This window comes from Oratosquilla oratoria, chromosome 9 (genome assembly GCF_046742065.1).
Source record: "Oratosquilla oratoria isolate Oo_2021 chromosome 9, ASM4674206v1, whole genome shotgun sequence".
NCBI lineage: Eukaryota > Metazoa > Arthropoda > Malacostraca > Stomatopoda > Squillidae > Oratosquilla > Oratosquilla oratoria.
This window is the reverse complement of record NC_134785.1, coordinates 12,542,825-12,560,666: the sequence shown is the minus strand read 5'-3', so window position 1 is coordinate 12,560,666 and position 17,842 is coordinate 12,542,825. Positions and strand designations below refer to the sequence as shown.

The following is a 17,842-nucleotide window of genomic DNA, read 5'->3' as shown; positions in this document are numbered from 1 at the left end:
GCATTGATGTGTATAGGCGTTACCCACTTCCATTTTGTTTATTGAAAAAGGATTATTATTATTTTTGATGACCACTTCAAGGTAAGCAGTTTTGCTGAATTTTTCAAATGCTTTATGTGCATTTACCTTTAAAGTGTACTTAGTTATTGTATCTTTTGTGGACTTGAACTAATAATGAATATAAAGGCATGATGACCAAGGAGAACATTTAGTAGTGCATGAATGGCTGATGTGGAAGAAAAAGGCTTCTGACATAGCTCATCCCATGATTTCAGTCTTTGGTCTTCAAAAATGGTTTTGTTCTGTGAGGGAATGGGTTCCTCATACATACACTTTTAAGTATTATGTAAAAATGGATTGCAGGTGTGTGTGTGTTTGGATGTGTGTGTGTTTGGATGTTTTTAAAATTACATCACACAACCACCACCAATTGAATGTACGGGGAAAAAATTGTCTTAGCCTCGTACTACACATATATAACAACCTTCCACCTGTACCACACAGGCATATGCACAAAAACACTTGCACAGTTAGATCACAAAGCAAACTCCAAGACAGACCACTAAACTCGGTACTCTACCAAAAAAAAAACCCCTCCCCCCTTGAGATTAGTCATAACAGAAAAAGCCTTTCCAAGAGAATTAAGAACCGTAGTAGCATACTTACATTTGTGATACTACATACAGTCAGGGTGGATCATAATGCATACTTGGGAAAATGTACAAAAAATTTTGATCAAATTATTTTAAAAATTACAAAAAATAATTAAACACGCCGTCAATGCTACTTCCCGATAGGGTAGCCCATGGCCTTGTTGACCTGCTTGAGTCTCTTGGGGACAGAATCAGCCAAATTCTGACAGTGGGAAACAGGAATTTTCTCCCACACCCTTCAGATGGCTATCTCAAGCATGGGAATTGTAGACATGTCCTCCTGATGAAGGTGCCTTCATGACACCCCATAAGTTTTCTATGGGAGTTATATCAGGTAACTGACCAGGCCAATCCTTAATGTAGTCGACCTCACAATCACTGTGCCACTTTTTGGCCGCCCTTGAGGTTTGACAAGGGGTGCTGTCCTGCTGAATGATCTCGCACCCAGTTTTCACAAACACTCAGCTAAATTCTCCTGCTGAAAGTTAATATAACGCCTGGAGTTGGTCTGGTCCTTAGGGAGTATTACAAGGTTTCCCAAACCACCATTGCCAAGGGCACCCCACACCATAACATAGGGCGGGTACTTAACACTCCACTTTCTAGTGTGGGTCTCATGCTGATGTGGTAGAAGACTTCCACACCTTCATTCCCTTGCTCTTACTAAATACAAGGTTGCTTCGTCAATCCAAAGGACCTTACACCACCGAACAAGGGCCCAGTCTCTATGATCCTTGGCAAATTGGACATGGCGGTGCCTTTGTTTCGCAGTGGTGAGGGGTTTCGCATGTGCTTTCCCATTCAAGTAATTTAACCGTTTTTGAATGTTTTCCTGAATTGTCCTGGTGGAGATGTCCCTGAGAAGCTTAGGGTTCTTTTCCTTCAATTCCTTTGCAATTGTAGAAGGGTTAAGGTCCAACTGACGTTTTACAAGCCTTAATGCCTTTGGGGAAATTTTCGGGGCCTTGCCTCTAGCATGGATGTGGAGGGGTACAGTATTAACCCCTCCACCTACGCGCCATTTTGTTTGGAGTTTGGACACCATACACTCAGTCACACCCATTGCCTTGGCTCTTTCTCAATTATTCCGTCCCACTTTGTATAGTTCAATCACTTTCACAATGTTATCACACGCTGTGCGATTTCTAGGCATCACACAAAGGGCAGGGCACACCCCAAAAGTCGATGAACACCATGAGGAAAAACGAAGAAACTTCCACAGAAGGACAATCATGTACTGACAAGCTTTGTCTCACATGGCTATTGTGTAGGTTGATGGCTGAAGGTTACTAGTTAGTCGCTTCCTTCTGCATGGTTTTTGTGAACGAGATATCACATGGGTCCCAAAAACACGGACTGTTGTGCATACTTGAAAAGTTTGCAAAACAGTCAGCACTAACTGTACATAAAATAGTATCCACTCAAAATAGGACTGGTCACAGCTTCAAGCTTCCCTTGATAGAAGGATTTCATTATATAGCAAACCCCCCCCACACACACACACATACACACACATGTATACACAACCACCTAGAAATATAAGAACTGATAAGAAGTCCCTTTCACATGCATTGTCTCTCTGTCCCTTTACATCATTCACCCCCCACACCTATCTTTTGCTTTCTCTCCTCCTTGTTAACATACATTCTTCTTGTATCCAGTGCCTCTCTTATTCCCATTCATCTCACTTTTGGTCTTCCCATCCAGTTCCTTCCATCCACTTCTAAGAACACAAGAATGGGGGGGAAACTGCAAGAGACCATAAGGTCCACACTTTGGAGTTTCATTACCACCAGTCATCCTTATCCTTAAAGTTATGTAATCTCTTAAAACAACAAGTCATTCTACACTCACTACATGGTTACCAAGTCAATTCTGCTCTCTACATATTGTGTTTGTTTCTTTACACATTTTTTCACATTCCCAAACCATTCCACCATACATTGATCCACCATATCTGCTAATTGTCCCCCCCCTGCCCCCCACCCCCCAACATCTCTTCCCGCTTGGCCTTCGAGCCAAAAACTCCATAAATCAACCAACATCTCTTCCTCTTTCCCCACTTTCCAACCCAACCTTGTAACTACACCATACTTCATAAACACTCATTCCACACCTGTTTAGGCTGTTCTTTTCTGTGTATGTGTGCATGTGCATGGTTGTATATGTGTGACTGCATATATATATATGTATACACAAAAACACACACACATACATGACTAATTGCACAGTGGTAGAGTTCCTGGCCACCACTACATCGATCCGGGCTCTAATCCTGCCCAGGGCTGAAATAATTTCAGTATCGCTGTGTGGCTGATTCAAAACATACTCCAACCCTTTACCTATACCACACCCGTCCAGAACCCATTTGTTGTTTCTTTTATCTTACGGATTAAGGGTCATTCTGGTCTCCCACCCACTGCTTGGATCATAGGCAGTGCACTCACCTCCACACATACCTGTCTCCACTTATAGTGTGCGTGTATATACATATATATATATATATATATATGTGCAAAGTACACCACTTGGAAAAAGAAACTAACAAAGCAGAGTGCTTTTGTATATTACATCTTCAGTGCAAAAAACTGAAGATGTAATATACGAAAGTGCTCTGCTTCCTTAGTTTCTTTTTCCAAGTGGTCTACTTTGCATAAATGAACACACATTCCTGTGTTCTTTAGCGTGTCTGTGTGTGTGTGTGTCTGTGTCTGTGTGTGTCTGCACATGTGTGAAAGTGAATGATATGTATATATGTTTATAGGGACCAATGACAGGTACCTGCCAAAGGTCCTGGAAGAAAGACAGAGAGAATTGCCTCGCTGCTGCTCATTTTTAAAATCCGTCAACCCTCTCACCCACACCTAAAGCCCTATGGGCTGATGCTCCGACTTTGGACCAGGTTCAAGATATCTCTCAACTTCAACTGTATTTCTTCCACTTTTTCAAATAAGGAGAACTCACAACCGGCAGCTACTTTCTACTGTATTAAATTTAGTTTAATAGAAAATCCCTTTCTAATTCATGATGGACAATTGTCCTAAATTTCTTACCAAAGAGAATATGGGAAATACCAGTGGATTGTTGTCAGTCACTGTGGGAATGCAGGTTTCTAGTCAGTGAAACATGAAGCAACAATTATATTATATGTATAATGATAAAGGATCAATGACAGGTACCTGAAAGATGGATTGCAGAGTGCAGCAATATCTCCCTGTGGTTCATTTTCAGAATATGTCTGTTCTCTCACCTCCTCCCTCCTGGAAATGCATTTCCAAGGGGCAAGGATTAGTTGTCCAGACCAGGCCTAAGGTATCCTCTATTAGCTTTGAATGTACCTTTTCCACCTTTTCACATGAACATGACAACTGGCATCTATTTCCCAACTCTTAGTACTACAAGCAGGTGACAAATAGTTCCGGACTAACATGTACGTATACCAGAAGATTCCTTCCTCCTTGTAATGGGAGTAGACAAGTCCAATTATACATCCACTCACCTATTCCATACTCAACTAAAAACCAATCATGGCTCCTCGTGGTTGAAGGGTCATCCTTGTCTACCACCCACGGCTCAGGACAGAGGCAGTACAATACATAAAACAGTCCTGCATCTCTTCCCAGAGGTATCGGCATGAGGTTGTAAGGGTCATTGACAACCACACTTGCTGCAGGTTTACAGTTGGTGTAACTTCAGTCAACACTTATATCATTGTATACATATACTGTGTATTCCATTCAAATTGATGCCTTGAGTTTCACTGTCTGGAAATCCATAGCCCCCACATTAATCAGCAATGGTCACCAGGTCTTAACAAGATCTCTTTGAGGAGAGAAAAATATCTTTGACCTTTGTGTGTAGTAGTGTGAGTCTCTTCATCTTATCAGTTGGTAGGAAGGGAGTAGTTACTGTTTGTCATCTCTTATATGAAAAATTGGAAGAAAAGTTGATAGAGATTGGCCCTGTCTAGACTAAGTGACAGCCTCTTGGAGTAAATTGAGATGTAGATGATATTTGTGGGATTTGAAAGATAAGCGGCAGGAAGATGATTCTTTCAGAAGTTTGCCTTGCAGGACCACCATTAGCAGGTCATCATTGGTCTCTTTGTGTATGTACAATTAGGGAAATAAATCTTTCAGTAATGTATTTTTTACAGTAATGGTGTCTGGCAACATTGAAAATGGTATATGTTTTGAAAGGAAAAATTGTAACCATATAATTATGTATGTGTTACAATCTGTAATTGGCCTGGATGTATGTGTGTGTATATATATATATATATGTATATGTATATATATATATATAATATATATGCAGATATACATTTGTACATATAGTTATATATTTATACATTTAGGTGTACATTTATACAAACAGGTATAGTTATACTAATAGTTGTATATACATATATGTATACATTTTTTATATATATATATATATATATATATATATATATATGCATATGTATATATACATACACAAAAAAAAGTTACATCATAAACCACAAAAAGGCAAAATGGCAAGATTACTTGGAGGAAATAGAAAAGAACTTGAGACTTTTACTATAACCCAATTTCTGTGCAAAGAGAATGCAGTGAAAGCAATTTCAAAGGCTGGTCAGAAAGTCAGCAGGAATCATGTACCAAGAGGCTGTGGAAGAAAGTATAACCCTAATTATTCACCAGACAGCTGCCCTCATAAGCAAAATTAGGAAAACAAGCTGAAACCCACCAAAGAAAAGAACTACATCACCTACATATGGACGTCACAAAACAGTAAAAAGAAAGAAAAAACTGGGAAGAACGCACTGTAAATATAGATGGACAAACAAACAAATGTGGAATATAATGTGAAGTATTAAAAACTCGAAGAAATAACCACCCCCTACACATGATACAGTTAAAGCAACTTTAGTGAAAAGTTCTCATGAAAGCTGTAGGTGCTGTGGGTCTCACGCAAGAAAGGCCTGGGGCATTGGACGGATTGATTGATGCCTTTTCTTTTTTGAGTTATTACTCTTATGAGGGAGACTATCTGTGGAGTATAGAACTACATCACCTACATATGGACGTCACAAAACAGTAAAAAGAAAGAAAAAACTGGGAAGAACGCACTGTAAATATAGATGGACAAACAAACAAATGTGGAATATAATGTGAAGTATTAAAAACTCGAAGAAATAACCACCCCCTACACATGATACAGTTAAAGCAACTTTAGTGAAAAGTTCTCATGAAAGCTGTAGGTGCTGTGGGTCTCACGCAAGAAAGGCCTGGGGCATTGGACGGATTGATTGATGCCTTTTCTTTTTTGAGTTATTACTCTTATGAGGGAGACTATCTGTGGAGTATAATTTTGAGCTGTATTTATTTCTGTAGCCTCAAGGAAAGTGTTTTTTGTTAGCTTGCAAGCTTTTAGTGTAGTGTTTTTAACTGCTTGTTGTTTTAGTTTCTATATTCAAGTTATGGGTTATATGTTTTTTTTTTTAAGAATGATAAACAAAAGTCACTCAGATAGAGCATCTATTTGTAGAAACCAAAATTCTTCCAAAAGAGCACATGAAACTGGTATACAAAAGCCATAAATCCTACCCATCCATTCCATTACAAGCATGTTACTCATCTCATTACATTACACAAGCATGGCCAACTGGAAAAAAAAAATACTGCCCAAACATCTGCCACAATCTACCACCTGCACCACACAATGCATCCATATCAAAACATGTTCACATGCAGATCACAAAACAAACACGTCAAGACTATCAAATTCCGTACTCTATTATGCACCTCAAAATATTAATTCTGCATAAAAAGCCTTTCTCCAAGAAGCAAGCACTGCATGGCATGGCTGTTCAGGTCACCGTACAGCACTGAGACTGTACCAACACAGAATAGGCCTGGCCACAGAAATTGCCCTAATTGCAACCATCACACAGAAGCTACTGATCATCTCATTGAAGCCCCACCCTCATCATAACAGACAAGAACACATTTTTTCTCCTTTGAGTGATTTAATGGCCAATCTGGTGACTTCCTAGTTACCCGAGAGCCATGAGTCTTCTGCAAGAGTGATTTGGAGCAATGGATTGATTGATTGTTTAATGTGTGTGTATATGTGTATGTGTGTGCATACACACAAATCAGTCAGTCAACCCATTGCCCCTGGTGTCTGTTGCAGAAAACCTGCAGCCCTCATATAAATAATTACTCTCCTGAGCTTCACTGACTGGAAACCTGCAACCCCACTGGCTGGCAATAGTCCTTCAACCATTCCGTAGATCTCCCAGACGAAACTTTTGACTGTCGGCTGTTTTACATCAATGTGGTACTGTTTCTGTTTTACCGGCCAGAAGTAGTAGGAGGAGGTTGTCAGCTCACTACGTGTGAAGAAGTGGAAGAAATGAAGTTGCTAGAGGGAGATCTCAGGCGAGTTCAAGGACTGGGTATCAGCCATTTGGGGTTTGCACTTCCAAATGAAGCTGCAAGGGTTAACTGGTTTTGAAAATAGGCATGAGGGAGCTGGTTCTGCCATCCATCCTACAGAACCATCATGAGCAGGTACTATTGGCCCCAAATTATATATGTGTATATATATATATATATATATATATATATATATATATATATATATATATATATATATGTGTGTGTGTGTGTGTGTGTATACACATACACACTAGTATTAAAATTGACAGCATTATGACAGTTGATAATCTTGTTTGTATTTTCAAGGTTTCTAACAAGGATCTAGCTGGTTTCTTGTGAGAAACCTTGAAAATACAAACAAGAAGATTATCAACTGTCAGAATGCAGTCAATTATACTTGCATACAAGAGAACCTGCTCCCATAGTTTTCAAATATGTATATATATAATGTACATATATATATATATATATATATATATATATATATATATATATATATATATATATATATAATGTACATATATATACATATATATATATATACATATATATATATATATATTATATAAATATATATGTATATATATATATATATACGTATCATATGTATATACACACATATATATACATACAACTCTGAATGGGTCATCCACGATTCACTTTAATTTCTAAGCCATCAACTTCAAGGAACTCAAGGAGGCATACATGCAAAAATTGATACGTGGTCAAGCTAAGGACTTGAACCTCTGTTAACATATAACAAGTGACAGTGACTTAACCCATTGTACTATCTCTTTTGATAGTGTGATGGGCTAAGTCACTGTCACTTGTTACATGTTCGTGGAGGTTCGAGTCCCTAGCTTGATCATGTATCAATTTCTGCATGTATGCCTCCTTGAGTTCCTCAAAGTTGATGGCTTAGAATTAAAGTGAATTGTGGGATATATATATATATATATATATATGTATATATATATATATATATATATATGTATATATATATATATAATATTTTATATATTTATAATATATATATATATATATATAATATATATATAATATATACATATATATGTATATGTATATATAAAATATATATATATGTATATATAAAATATATATATATGTATATATGTATAATATATATATATATATATATAATATATCATATATATATATATATATATGTATATATATATATATATATATATATATGTATGATATATATAATATATATATATATTGATGAATGATACATTGATAAATACGTGCATACATATACATTTCGTCATATGATCAAATAAGTGAATATAGATTAATTTAAATTTCCATTCTTTTGGATGTTTTGGGTCATGGAACTGGGGTTTGTATGTCCACTGGAATCATGAGGCCTATGACTGTCTGCCATGCTGAGTGAGTGGGTCCAGGTCCTCCGTTCCTAACCATTCTCCTGTGGCTCTGGTCAGGGATTGGTCGAGGAACTCTGCCTTTTGGTTGAGGACCTCTACAGATCAGGAGTGCATGTTGGAGAAAATGAATAGAATTTTAGGTGTCTGTGTTCATAATTTTTTACTAGGCACTTGTAGAAGTATGGGCCAGACATTTACAACCAATGCAACGTCATCTCTGAACTGAGCTGGATTACCAACTAGCCTTTCAGTATCTCAAGTTAAAGGAGCCCTTATGTTGCTCTCTCCTGTTTGCTGGCCCTTCTTCACATAGTGCTCAAAAATGCAAAACTACCACAGAGGAGCTCGTATCCAACCCTAAGGGGAGATTTGGGTTGGACTTGAATTACTAAACACGTCCACTCGATTCTTACCCTATGTTGCCCCCACCCTGGGACAAAGCTTGCCCTAAGGTGCCCTGACATCGAGCCAGCCGTTATGCATTCACCCTTTCACATTACAAGGCAAGTCCCCTAGAGAAGCCAATGATCTTTATGTCCTTAGGGGGACTAGGCTAGGTAGCTCAGTTGTTTAGGTCCGAGGAGGGATTCCCCTCCCCACATCTCACCCACCGACACTTGTGGTAGTCGTCAGCCTTTCATCAGATTTGCTAAATTATCTTTTTTTATGCCTTGTTACAGATAGGATCCTTCTCATCTCATCCATTCCTAGCTATTACCCTCATGTAATTAATTGAAATATGTAAGCTTTTTCAGTTCATTGCAAATAAGTTAGGAGCTGGTAAAGTTTCATATTATTTTTCTACTTGTTTGATTAAATACATTTACTTAGGTTTGTTAAATAAAGAAAAAAAAATTCTGAGTCACCTTGATTAGTTGTCAGGATTTGCATTGTTCTTGTTATGAATTTTGAACATATGCTTGCAGTCACTAGGTATTTATATATTTGTTTATTTATTTGTTTATATAATGTTTTTATCACACTTCAAGAATCAAGATGAAATGTTACTGTTACTTGGTTATAACATGAGTTTTGTATTGTAAACCATTGTGATGTTCCATAGTCAGGAAAGGGACTGGGCCAGGCTATTTCTTTGCGGGATGGGAAGACGAGATTGCTTTGTACTCTGTAACATGGAAAGACGTACCTACATACTCTGGCTTTTGTAATATTGTAAATGAATTCAGAGATAGGTAAAGCAGTTGTATCTTGAAGTATTGTAGTGCCCTTTGCAAGAACCATCTGTGACGGCCTATCAAAGACAAGCATCTCAACAGGTTTATTTTTGTTGTTGTGTTATGCTCCCTGTGGGTGTCTTAGATTTTCAGCTAATTTGTTTAAACACCTATTCTGTTCTTTGCCTTGGGCTTACACTTTTGCCATCCCTTACAGAAACAGGAGGAAGAGAAGGAGAGGGAAAGGCGCTTGAAAGAGAAAGACCGTGAGAGAGAGCGGGAGCGAGAAAGGGAGAGAGAACGGGAGAAGGATAGAGAACGGGTTAGGGAGAGCGAGCGGGAGCGAGAGAGGGAACGTGAACGCGAGCGGGAGAGGGAACGAGAGAGAGAGAGACGAGAAAGGGAGGAAAAACTACGAAGAAGATCAAGATCAAGATCTGAATCACGTGGGGCAAGTGTTAGGAGATCAAGATCCAATAGCCCTGATTCAAGAAGATCCAAAAAGGAAAAGAAGTATGCAAGATCAAGGTATGTTGGAAATAATTCTTGACATATACTATTACACTTCCTTTTCTTACTTTTTTTTGGTTTAGCATTTGTCTCTCTTTCATATATTCCTCCCATGTAACCTTTGTTACAATGTGATGAAAACCTGACAGAAGGGATCAGTTTGTCCCTATTCTTAGTACCCACCCTCTCACTTGTTTTACTAAAACCAATATGAATGCCATCAAAACCAGGCTAATCATGTGGTACATGGCACAACTTGGGGACCCAACTGACATACCCATCATCATCAATCACCTTTTAATGTGACACATACACGCTTCAGCACATGTGGTTGGAACTTGGGTTCATTAGATGTTTCACGGTAGAAATCAGTTCTCCTTACTTCACTCCTTCTACTCATTAAGTACTCTGTACAGAGAAATTCCACTTTTTTCCCAGAAGTATTGATAACATATGCAGTCATTACTTATGGGATTTTTTGGTCGTTCTACTGACGAGCCGCACACTATTCATCTGTGTTAGAGAAAATTTTATATTCATTAAGGAATTATGAGCCAATATCCTTTACTATGTTTTAAGTCCTCACCTCTTTCTTTTCCTGTATTCCTGTTGTTGGTGGGTTGTGGGAGTGGATCTTGCCACTTGTGTTCCCATGTGTGGCATAGAAAGTGATAAAATGGGACAAAATGAGGAGGCTAGGAATCCCTCAATATGCTTGTATCTCCTGTGAAGATTCAAGACAAAACTCCAATCAAAACAAGTAACTGGGTTTTTGTGTATGGATGTGGGACAATTGAGAGTGAAAAGGAGAAAGATATTATGTTTGTGAGAAAAAAAAAAAATGGATGTGTTTGCATTGAGTGAAACTGAGTTGAAAGGGAAAGGTGAGTATGAGTTTGGGATTGTGATTAGTAGGGTCTTGGGAGTAATAAGAGGATGAAGAAGAATGTAAAGGAGTGGCACTTGATAAGTGATGAGATTGTGTGATTGAATGGAAGGTGTTGTTGAGGATGATACAGGCGAAGGTGTTTGTGAGTGTGTACAGCTCGGGTTGTGAGAAAAGATAGAAGTGGTTTGAAGTGATTTAAATGTGTGTGTGGAGAGATTCAGAAGAAATGTGATTAGGGTGGTTTTAGGGAATATAAATACAAGAGTAGTAAATTAGTCAGTAGATGGAGTAATAGGGGAAGAATGAACAAAAATGGAGAAGAAATGCCAGAGAGATGTATGTTATGAGAGAGGTTGACCATATAATTTGAGTACTGGATGCTTAATTGGATCATAATAGTTGGAGGGTACAAGTGGACAGGGTGCAGGGATGACCTGTCATCCAGGAGGTGCTAAGATAAGAGGGAGGGTGGAGGGGAGTGGAGTGTATTTAGGGATGGAATGGGTGGGAATGATTTTATGCCTTTTCCTTTTGGGTTACCTCCCTTGTAAGGGGGAAAAAGCCTTGGTATATGTATGTATGTATGTATGTGCGGAAAAACCACCAAGGAAAAAGAAAAACTGATGACCAAGTGCTTTCGTCTATTCAGACATCCTCAGGGCGATATTAGAGCCTCACAACCTTTCCCGGTTCCCTTCCTGACCTCATACTCTTTGTATATATATTCTTGTGTACTTTTTCTTTTCTATGTACCCTGAGGTTGTCTAAATAGACGAAAGCGCTTGGTCATCAGTTTTTCTTTCTCCTTGGAGGTTTTTCCGCATATTTAGAATCACGAGTTTATGTGATTTCTCATGCATGTACGTATGTACAAGTTGTGGCTGAAAGTGGCTGTATCTAAATGAGAGACCCAAAGGCACAGTGACCCAGGAGAAGCAGCAACCACCAACTGAATACTTGGAGCAATTCAGACCATCCACACTTCCTTCCAGACTTTCACATTACCTGGTCTCTCCAGTAAGCCCACTGTTCACAACCATGATGTTCCTCTGGAATATATCTTACCTTTTTTATTCATATAGTTCCAGACACCTGCACCATTCTTCCCCCAGCCTGTGAACAAAGTTGGACCACACAATCATTATGACATCTTACATACATACATACATATACCAAAGCTTTTTCCCCTTTACAAGGAGGGTAGCCAAAAAGAAAAAGGCATAAAATCATTCCCACCCATTCCATCCCTGAATACACTCCACACCCCTCCACCCTCCCTCTCATCTTAGCACCTCCTGAATGACAGGTCATCCCTGCACCTTGTCCACTGCCCTGGGTCAGAAGCAGTGTCGCAAGACATCTTAACAACACTATTTTCTTGTCAGTCCTATTTTATGTCCAGTTTTTTTACATTTGACCATATGCCATAGGTTGTCATGATTGCTACTTGTACACTTCAAATTTCCAAGTCTACTCCAATGTAGTATATATGCATATGACTTTGGTATCTGTCGTCATATCCCAATCCTGCTCCTCAAACATCTGTTCTCTTTATAGTTATACTAAGATCATACTTACTTCAAAGTGAAACCTTGGCTCTTCAACAACAGGTGACCTCTTCCTGATTGGCTGAGGTCTTGTGCTTAGTTTGCCATTACCCATATATCTCCCCCCCTTCCCCCTCTCTCTTTCTCTCTCCTCTCTCTCTCCTCTCTCTCTCTCCTCTCTCTCTCTCCTCTCTCTCTCTCCTCTCTCTCTCCTCTCTCTCTCCTCTCTCTCTCCTCTCTCTCTCTCTCCTCTCTCTCTCTCTCCTCTCTCTCTCTCTCCTCTCTCTCTCTCTCCTCTCTCTCTCTCTCCTCTCTCTCTCTCTCCTCTCTCTCTCTCTCCTCTCTCTCTCTCTCCTCTCTCTCTCTCTCTCCTCTCTCTCTCTCTCTCCTCTCTCTCTCTCTCTCTCTCTCCTCTCTCTCTCTCTCCTCTCTCTCTCTCCTCTCTCTCTCTCCTCTCTCTCTCTCTCTCTCTCTCTCTCTCTCTCTCTCTCTCTCTCTCTCTCTCTCTCTCTCTCTCTCTCTCTCTCTCTTTTCTCTCTCTTTTCTCTCTCTCTCCCTCTTCCTCTCCCTCCCCCTCCCATTTCTCCTGTTTTTCCTCCCTTTATTTACTTATTTACTTGTTTATTTATTTATTTCGCTTCATTTAGCATATCTTCACAAAATTAGTACCCTATTTTCAGCTACAATAGTGCTCAAAAGGGGAACGTGGTGAACGAGCGGACTAGGGCACCACATCTGGAGGCGAGAAGCCAGAGGTAGGCGGTTCGAAACACCAAGAGTCCCCCTTGTGTTAGTAAGGGCATAAGGTCTTGAATCCCCAAGCTCCAGCAAAGGCTCTCGTGTGTAGCCACCATTCAGATTGGGTAATGGCTTAAAAAGGAAAAGGAAAGAAGAAAAAGTAAGATTAAAGATGTTTGAATGTTGGGCATATCAGTATCATTGCTGTAAATATGTTTTGTGAATTAAATTTTATGGCAAGACGTTAACCAGAACCATAGGTGCCTTATTTGCCTATGGGCTAACAGTAATTTTTGTTTAAACTTATAACTTTAAATACAGTTCAAAAGCTTTTATTTTTTGATGAATCACCTGCTAAAACTGCAGAGAAATAATTTGAGGCCCAAGTCTTGTATTAAAGAAAGGTTAGTCAAGACATTGTAGAAGGACTACTACAACACAGTGGGTTTTTCCTTTATTCAAAATGGTAATAATTGATGAACATTGTTGCACTACCCTTCAGGATTACTTAAGATGTTAATAATGAATGGGTAGCCAAGTTCCTCTGCATGGGGTGGAGCGAGGGGACTATGGACCCTCTCTTTTTTTGTTTATTTATTTGTTTATTATTATTTTCTTTTTCTCACATGTAGAGTTGGGGCCAAAACTGTGCTTTGACATGGCCATTGTATTTGTAAGGGCAATGTAACACTTGAGTAAGAAGCCTCTAGTATTGTTAATTTCCAGTAGATAATACATGATTTGAAAACAGGCCTCCCCAAGTCCACAATTGGAGTGTAATACCAAATGATCTGATCATCACTTGGTCATTAGGGATAAATGCCATGACACTGCATAGTTTGAATTCATACTTCTCCAGTATCAAGGGTCATCGCTTGCAAGCTCCCAGCAGGAACATTCTCAGTCATGCTCCACCATTTCTAGTACAGTTTATTTGGTGAAATTAGGACCAGTGTGGGTGTCGTTTTTCCCATATCCATTTTGAGATGACCTTATGACCATTATTTGTAAAAAATATATTGAAATAAAAATGCTGCCATTTTGGCTCGTGGATTAAGAATTACAATACTGGTAGTGTCTTGAGTGATTCACTGTTATTTTACAGTGATTATGCAGATGTGTCATTGTGTTGAATTTTCCTGTAGTAATGTAATTGTACAAGGTTTAATGTTTGTTGAAATTAGCTCTAATCAGAACATGTATTAAATGATATTGATGATTTTTAGATTTTTGGGTCCAACTTGCAAAATTATTTTGAAGTCATGATTGAACTGAGGGGAATTTTATTAAAGCTAAGTAGTGTTGTGATAAAAGTTTAATAGTCTTATGATTTGCAATTATAAGGAAAATGTTAGGGAAAGCTGCAACTCCCTGGTAACTAGCATTGGCTATGGGATTGGCTCAAAAGTCATACAGAGGAGAGTATGCATTTTCTTATAGGGTTAGAGTAGGACAGTGTAGGAGAGGCACTGACTGTTATTTATGTGGTGGTTGCATCTGGGGCTCTTGAATTCTGTAGCATTATGTATGCACCAAAGGTAGACTTGTAATCAAGTTCAATCCAACCTTTATACAAAATTGTTATTTGTGCAGTCCACTAGAAAAAATAAGGTACAAGGCTTCACTTTGAAATTAGTATAGTACTAGTATAGTTTGTCAGAATAAGTACTGTTCATTTTTTTTTTTTTTTTTTCACCCTTATTAATTTTATCTATATTTTTATTTTGGTTACTACATCCCCTTACATTTTCCACTGCTCTACTTTTCCCCTTCCCATTGTTGCATTTCAACTTATTCTGTTGAAATTGATTTATACACACATGCACGTACACTTATCAAAATGTGCTTTCTCCTACAAATGGGGAGGTGAGCCAGCCAAGGCATGCACTCACCCTTCACCCATCCCACATCCATCCCAGTATCCATTTGTTGGCCCTCTTATCTTAGCTTGTAGTGAATGAGGAGTCATTACTTACCCCTGCCTACTGCTTAGGTCATAAGCAGTGCAGCAAGGCAAAGCAATTCCTTATTAGGGCCTGACCACCAAAGCTGGTTTACCCCAACTCCTTCTTCATGTGACCTTGCTTCCCCTTTCATTCACTCAAGAATTTGGGCTGTATATGTATGTGATATCATGCACATTCAGCTCAATTTTTTTCTGTGTGCTATGTATATGTGCTCTCTGTGGGAGTGGGTGTGTGCCTTACCTTGTCTACCTGCCTTATAAGGAGGAAGGCCTTATATATATATGTGTATATATATATATATATATATATATATATATGCACTAAAAACACACTATTGATTGGATTTAAGAAAAGAAAGGAAATCACGATTTCCGTATATTTCAATCACTTGCTGTGATCGAAATATATGGAAATCGGGATTTCCTTTCTTTTCTTAAATCCAATCAATAGTGGGTTTTTAGTGCATTTATTATGTGTTACAACATTACTGGACAGTGATATATATATATATATATATATATATATATATCTATATATATATATATATATATATTGAGGTGTGAAGACAGAATGAGTGGTAGGGTGGTGAGATTAAAAGCCAAGAATCCATTGAAGTTTTATTTCTGATGTTTTGTCCAACTAGGACTTCTTCAGAGTAATCTGAAGAAGTCCTAGTTGGACGATACATCAGAAATAAAACTTCAACGGATTCTTGGCGTTGAAACTCACCACCCTACCACTCATATAATATATATATATATATATATATATATATATATATATATATATATATATATATATGGATCACATGTTGGACTCATGATCATCAGCAATTTCCTGCCTGAAAGAGAGCACATGTATAACTAATCTATGGGTAATGCTGTAATCTTACACGCACACACAACCCCAACTCCCCGTCCACAAGAGTTGGAGTAATGACTCACAGCGCAGAGATACTGAAATTATTTCAGCCCTGGGCGGGATTCAAACCCAGACCACCATACCAAGGGCTTTCTTTTCCCCCTTACCTGGAAGGTAGCCAAAGTCAAAAGGCATATACCCACTCTAATCCATTTCATTCACATTCACCACCCTTTCTTCCCTCTCATCTTGGCTCCTCATGGATGATGGGTCATCCCTATATCCCACATTCACAGCATGGCCGCTTCACTTAATTGGCAACCCCCCTCTCCATCCCCTCATGCAGAAAAATAGAAGACTGGGAGAAATCCCTTCGGGTTGTATCAAAATATAAACACATAACCACTCTACTGCCCCCCTCCCTTGCAACACCGTATCATCAATACACAGCCATTTTCCACACACCCCTATTTCCTGCCTTCTCCTTTCTGTGCTCAACAGACCCCCATTTTGCTCAGTGCCCCTTTCACCCCATCCATCCATCTCATCCTTGGTCATCTCCTCATGTTCACTCCACTTCTGCCTTCTACACCTCTTTTACTAATCTTTCTTCACTCATTCTTTCCATGTGTCCAAACCATCCCAATACTCTTTCATCAGTCCTATCTGCCATCTCCTTTTACATTCCTGTTCTCCTCCTCACCTTGTTCCTTACTCTATCCAACCTTGAAACCCGTACCATACATCTCAGATATTTCATCTTAAGCTCAAACAATACGTGAGTTCTAATCTAAATATGATACTTGGAAATCAAAGATATATATCAAGTTGAGTCTAGAAAATTTGAGAATAGGAGACAGGACCTAATGAGCATTGCTCCTTTCCTGTATACTACAGTTAGCAAAATAAATTAAACTTTTCCTCTCTGCCTTTCATGAATTTCATGTCAATGCCCCATACAGTGCTGTCAACACAATCATCCCTTCATTTAATCACCTCTTTGCATTCATTCCAAAATGTCTTATTTCCGTTACACTTTTTAATCCCCCAAAGGCATTTACTTGCTTCTCTCATTCTACAATTTACCTCCACCTCCTCTCCTCCATTCCCAGCCACAAGTGACCCCAAGTACATAAGGCTCTCCACTTTCACCAGCAGTTCTCCTTTAAGACTTCTAATTCCCTACCATCCTCTCCCTTTATACATCTCATCACCTTACTTTTATCCACATTTACCTTCGACATTCGTGTATCACATACCTTCAGAAACTCTGTCACCAACTCCCTTAATCCCCTCTCTTACCCTGCCACAAGTGCAGTGTTATCAGCAAACAACAACTGGCTCAACTCCCACTTTTCTCCATTTTCTTTAATCATCTCCAATCCCTTGCCCATTACACACAAACAAACAAACTAAATGGGGAAACAGTGAGTGCGAAGACTGTACAAGATTTTAAGAACAAACTGGATGTGGAGAGATACAAAAACAGGTCACTACGAGCATAGCTCTCATCCCGTAAAATACAACTAGGTAAACACACACACTCTCTCCCCCCCCCCCCACTTCAGTCCCCCTTCCTCATGCATCCAGTGCTCCCTTTATTCCATCCATCCACTTTATTCTTGGTTATCCTCTCAAGTTCACTTCATCACCTGGTTTCCACGT

General features: G+C 38.9%; 1 protein-coding gene across 10 annotated transcripts in view; it reads left to right on the top strand.

Moving 5' to 3' along the window:
• LOC143028210 (RNA-binding protein 25-like) overlaps positions 1–17,842 on the top strand; it is a 44,558-nt gene that overhangs the window by 15,830 nt on the left and 10,886 nt on the right. For 7 of the 10 annotated variants that reach the window (XM_076190005.1, XM_076190001.1, XM_076190004.1 and 4 more), the window contains 2 exons: positions 9,883–10,193; positions 13,292–13,366. In XM_076190005.1, the coding sequence (XP_076046120.1) occupies positions 9,883–10,193; positions 13,292–13,366 (386 nt within the window). The remainder of the gene's footprint in view (positions 1–9,882; positions 10,194–13,291; positions 13,367–17,842) is intronic. The other 3 variants (XM_076190009.1, XM_076190008.1, XM_076190006.1) reach the window with 1 other exon arrangement.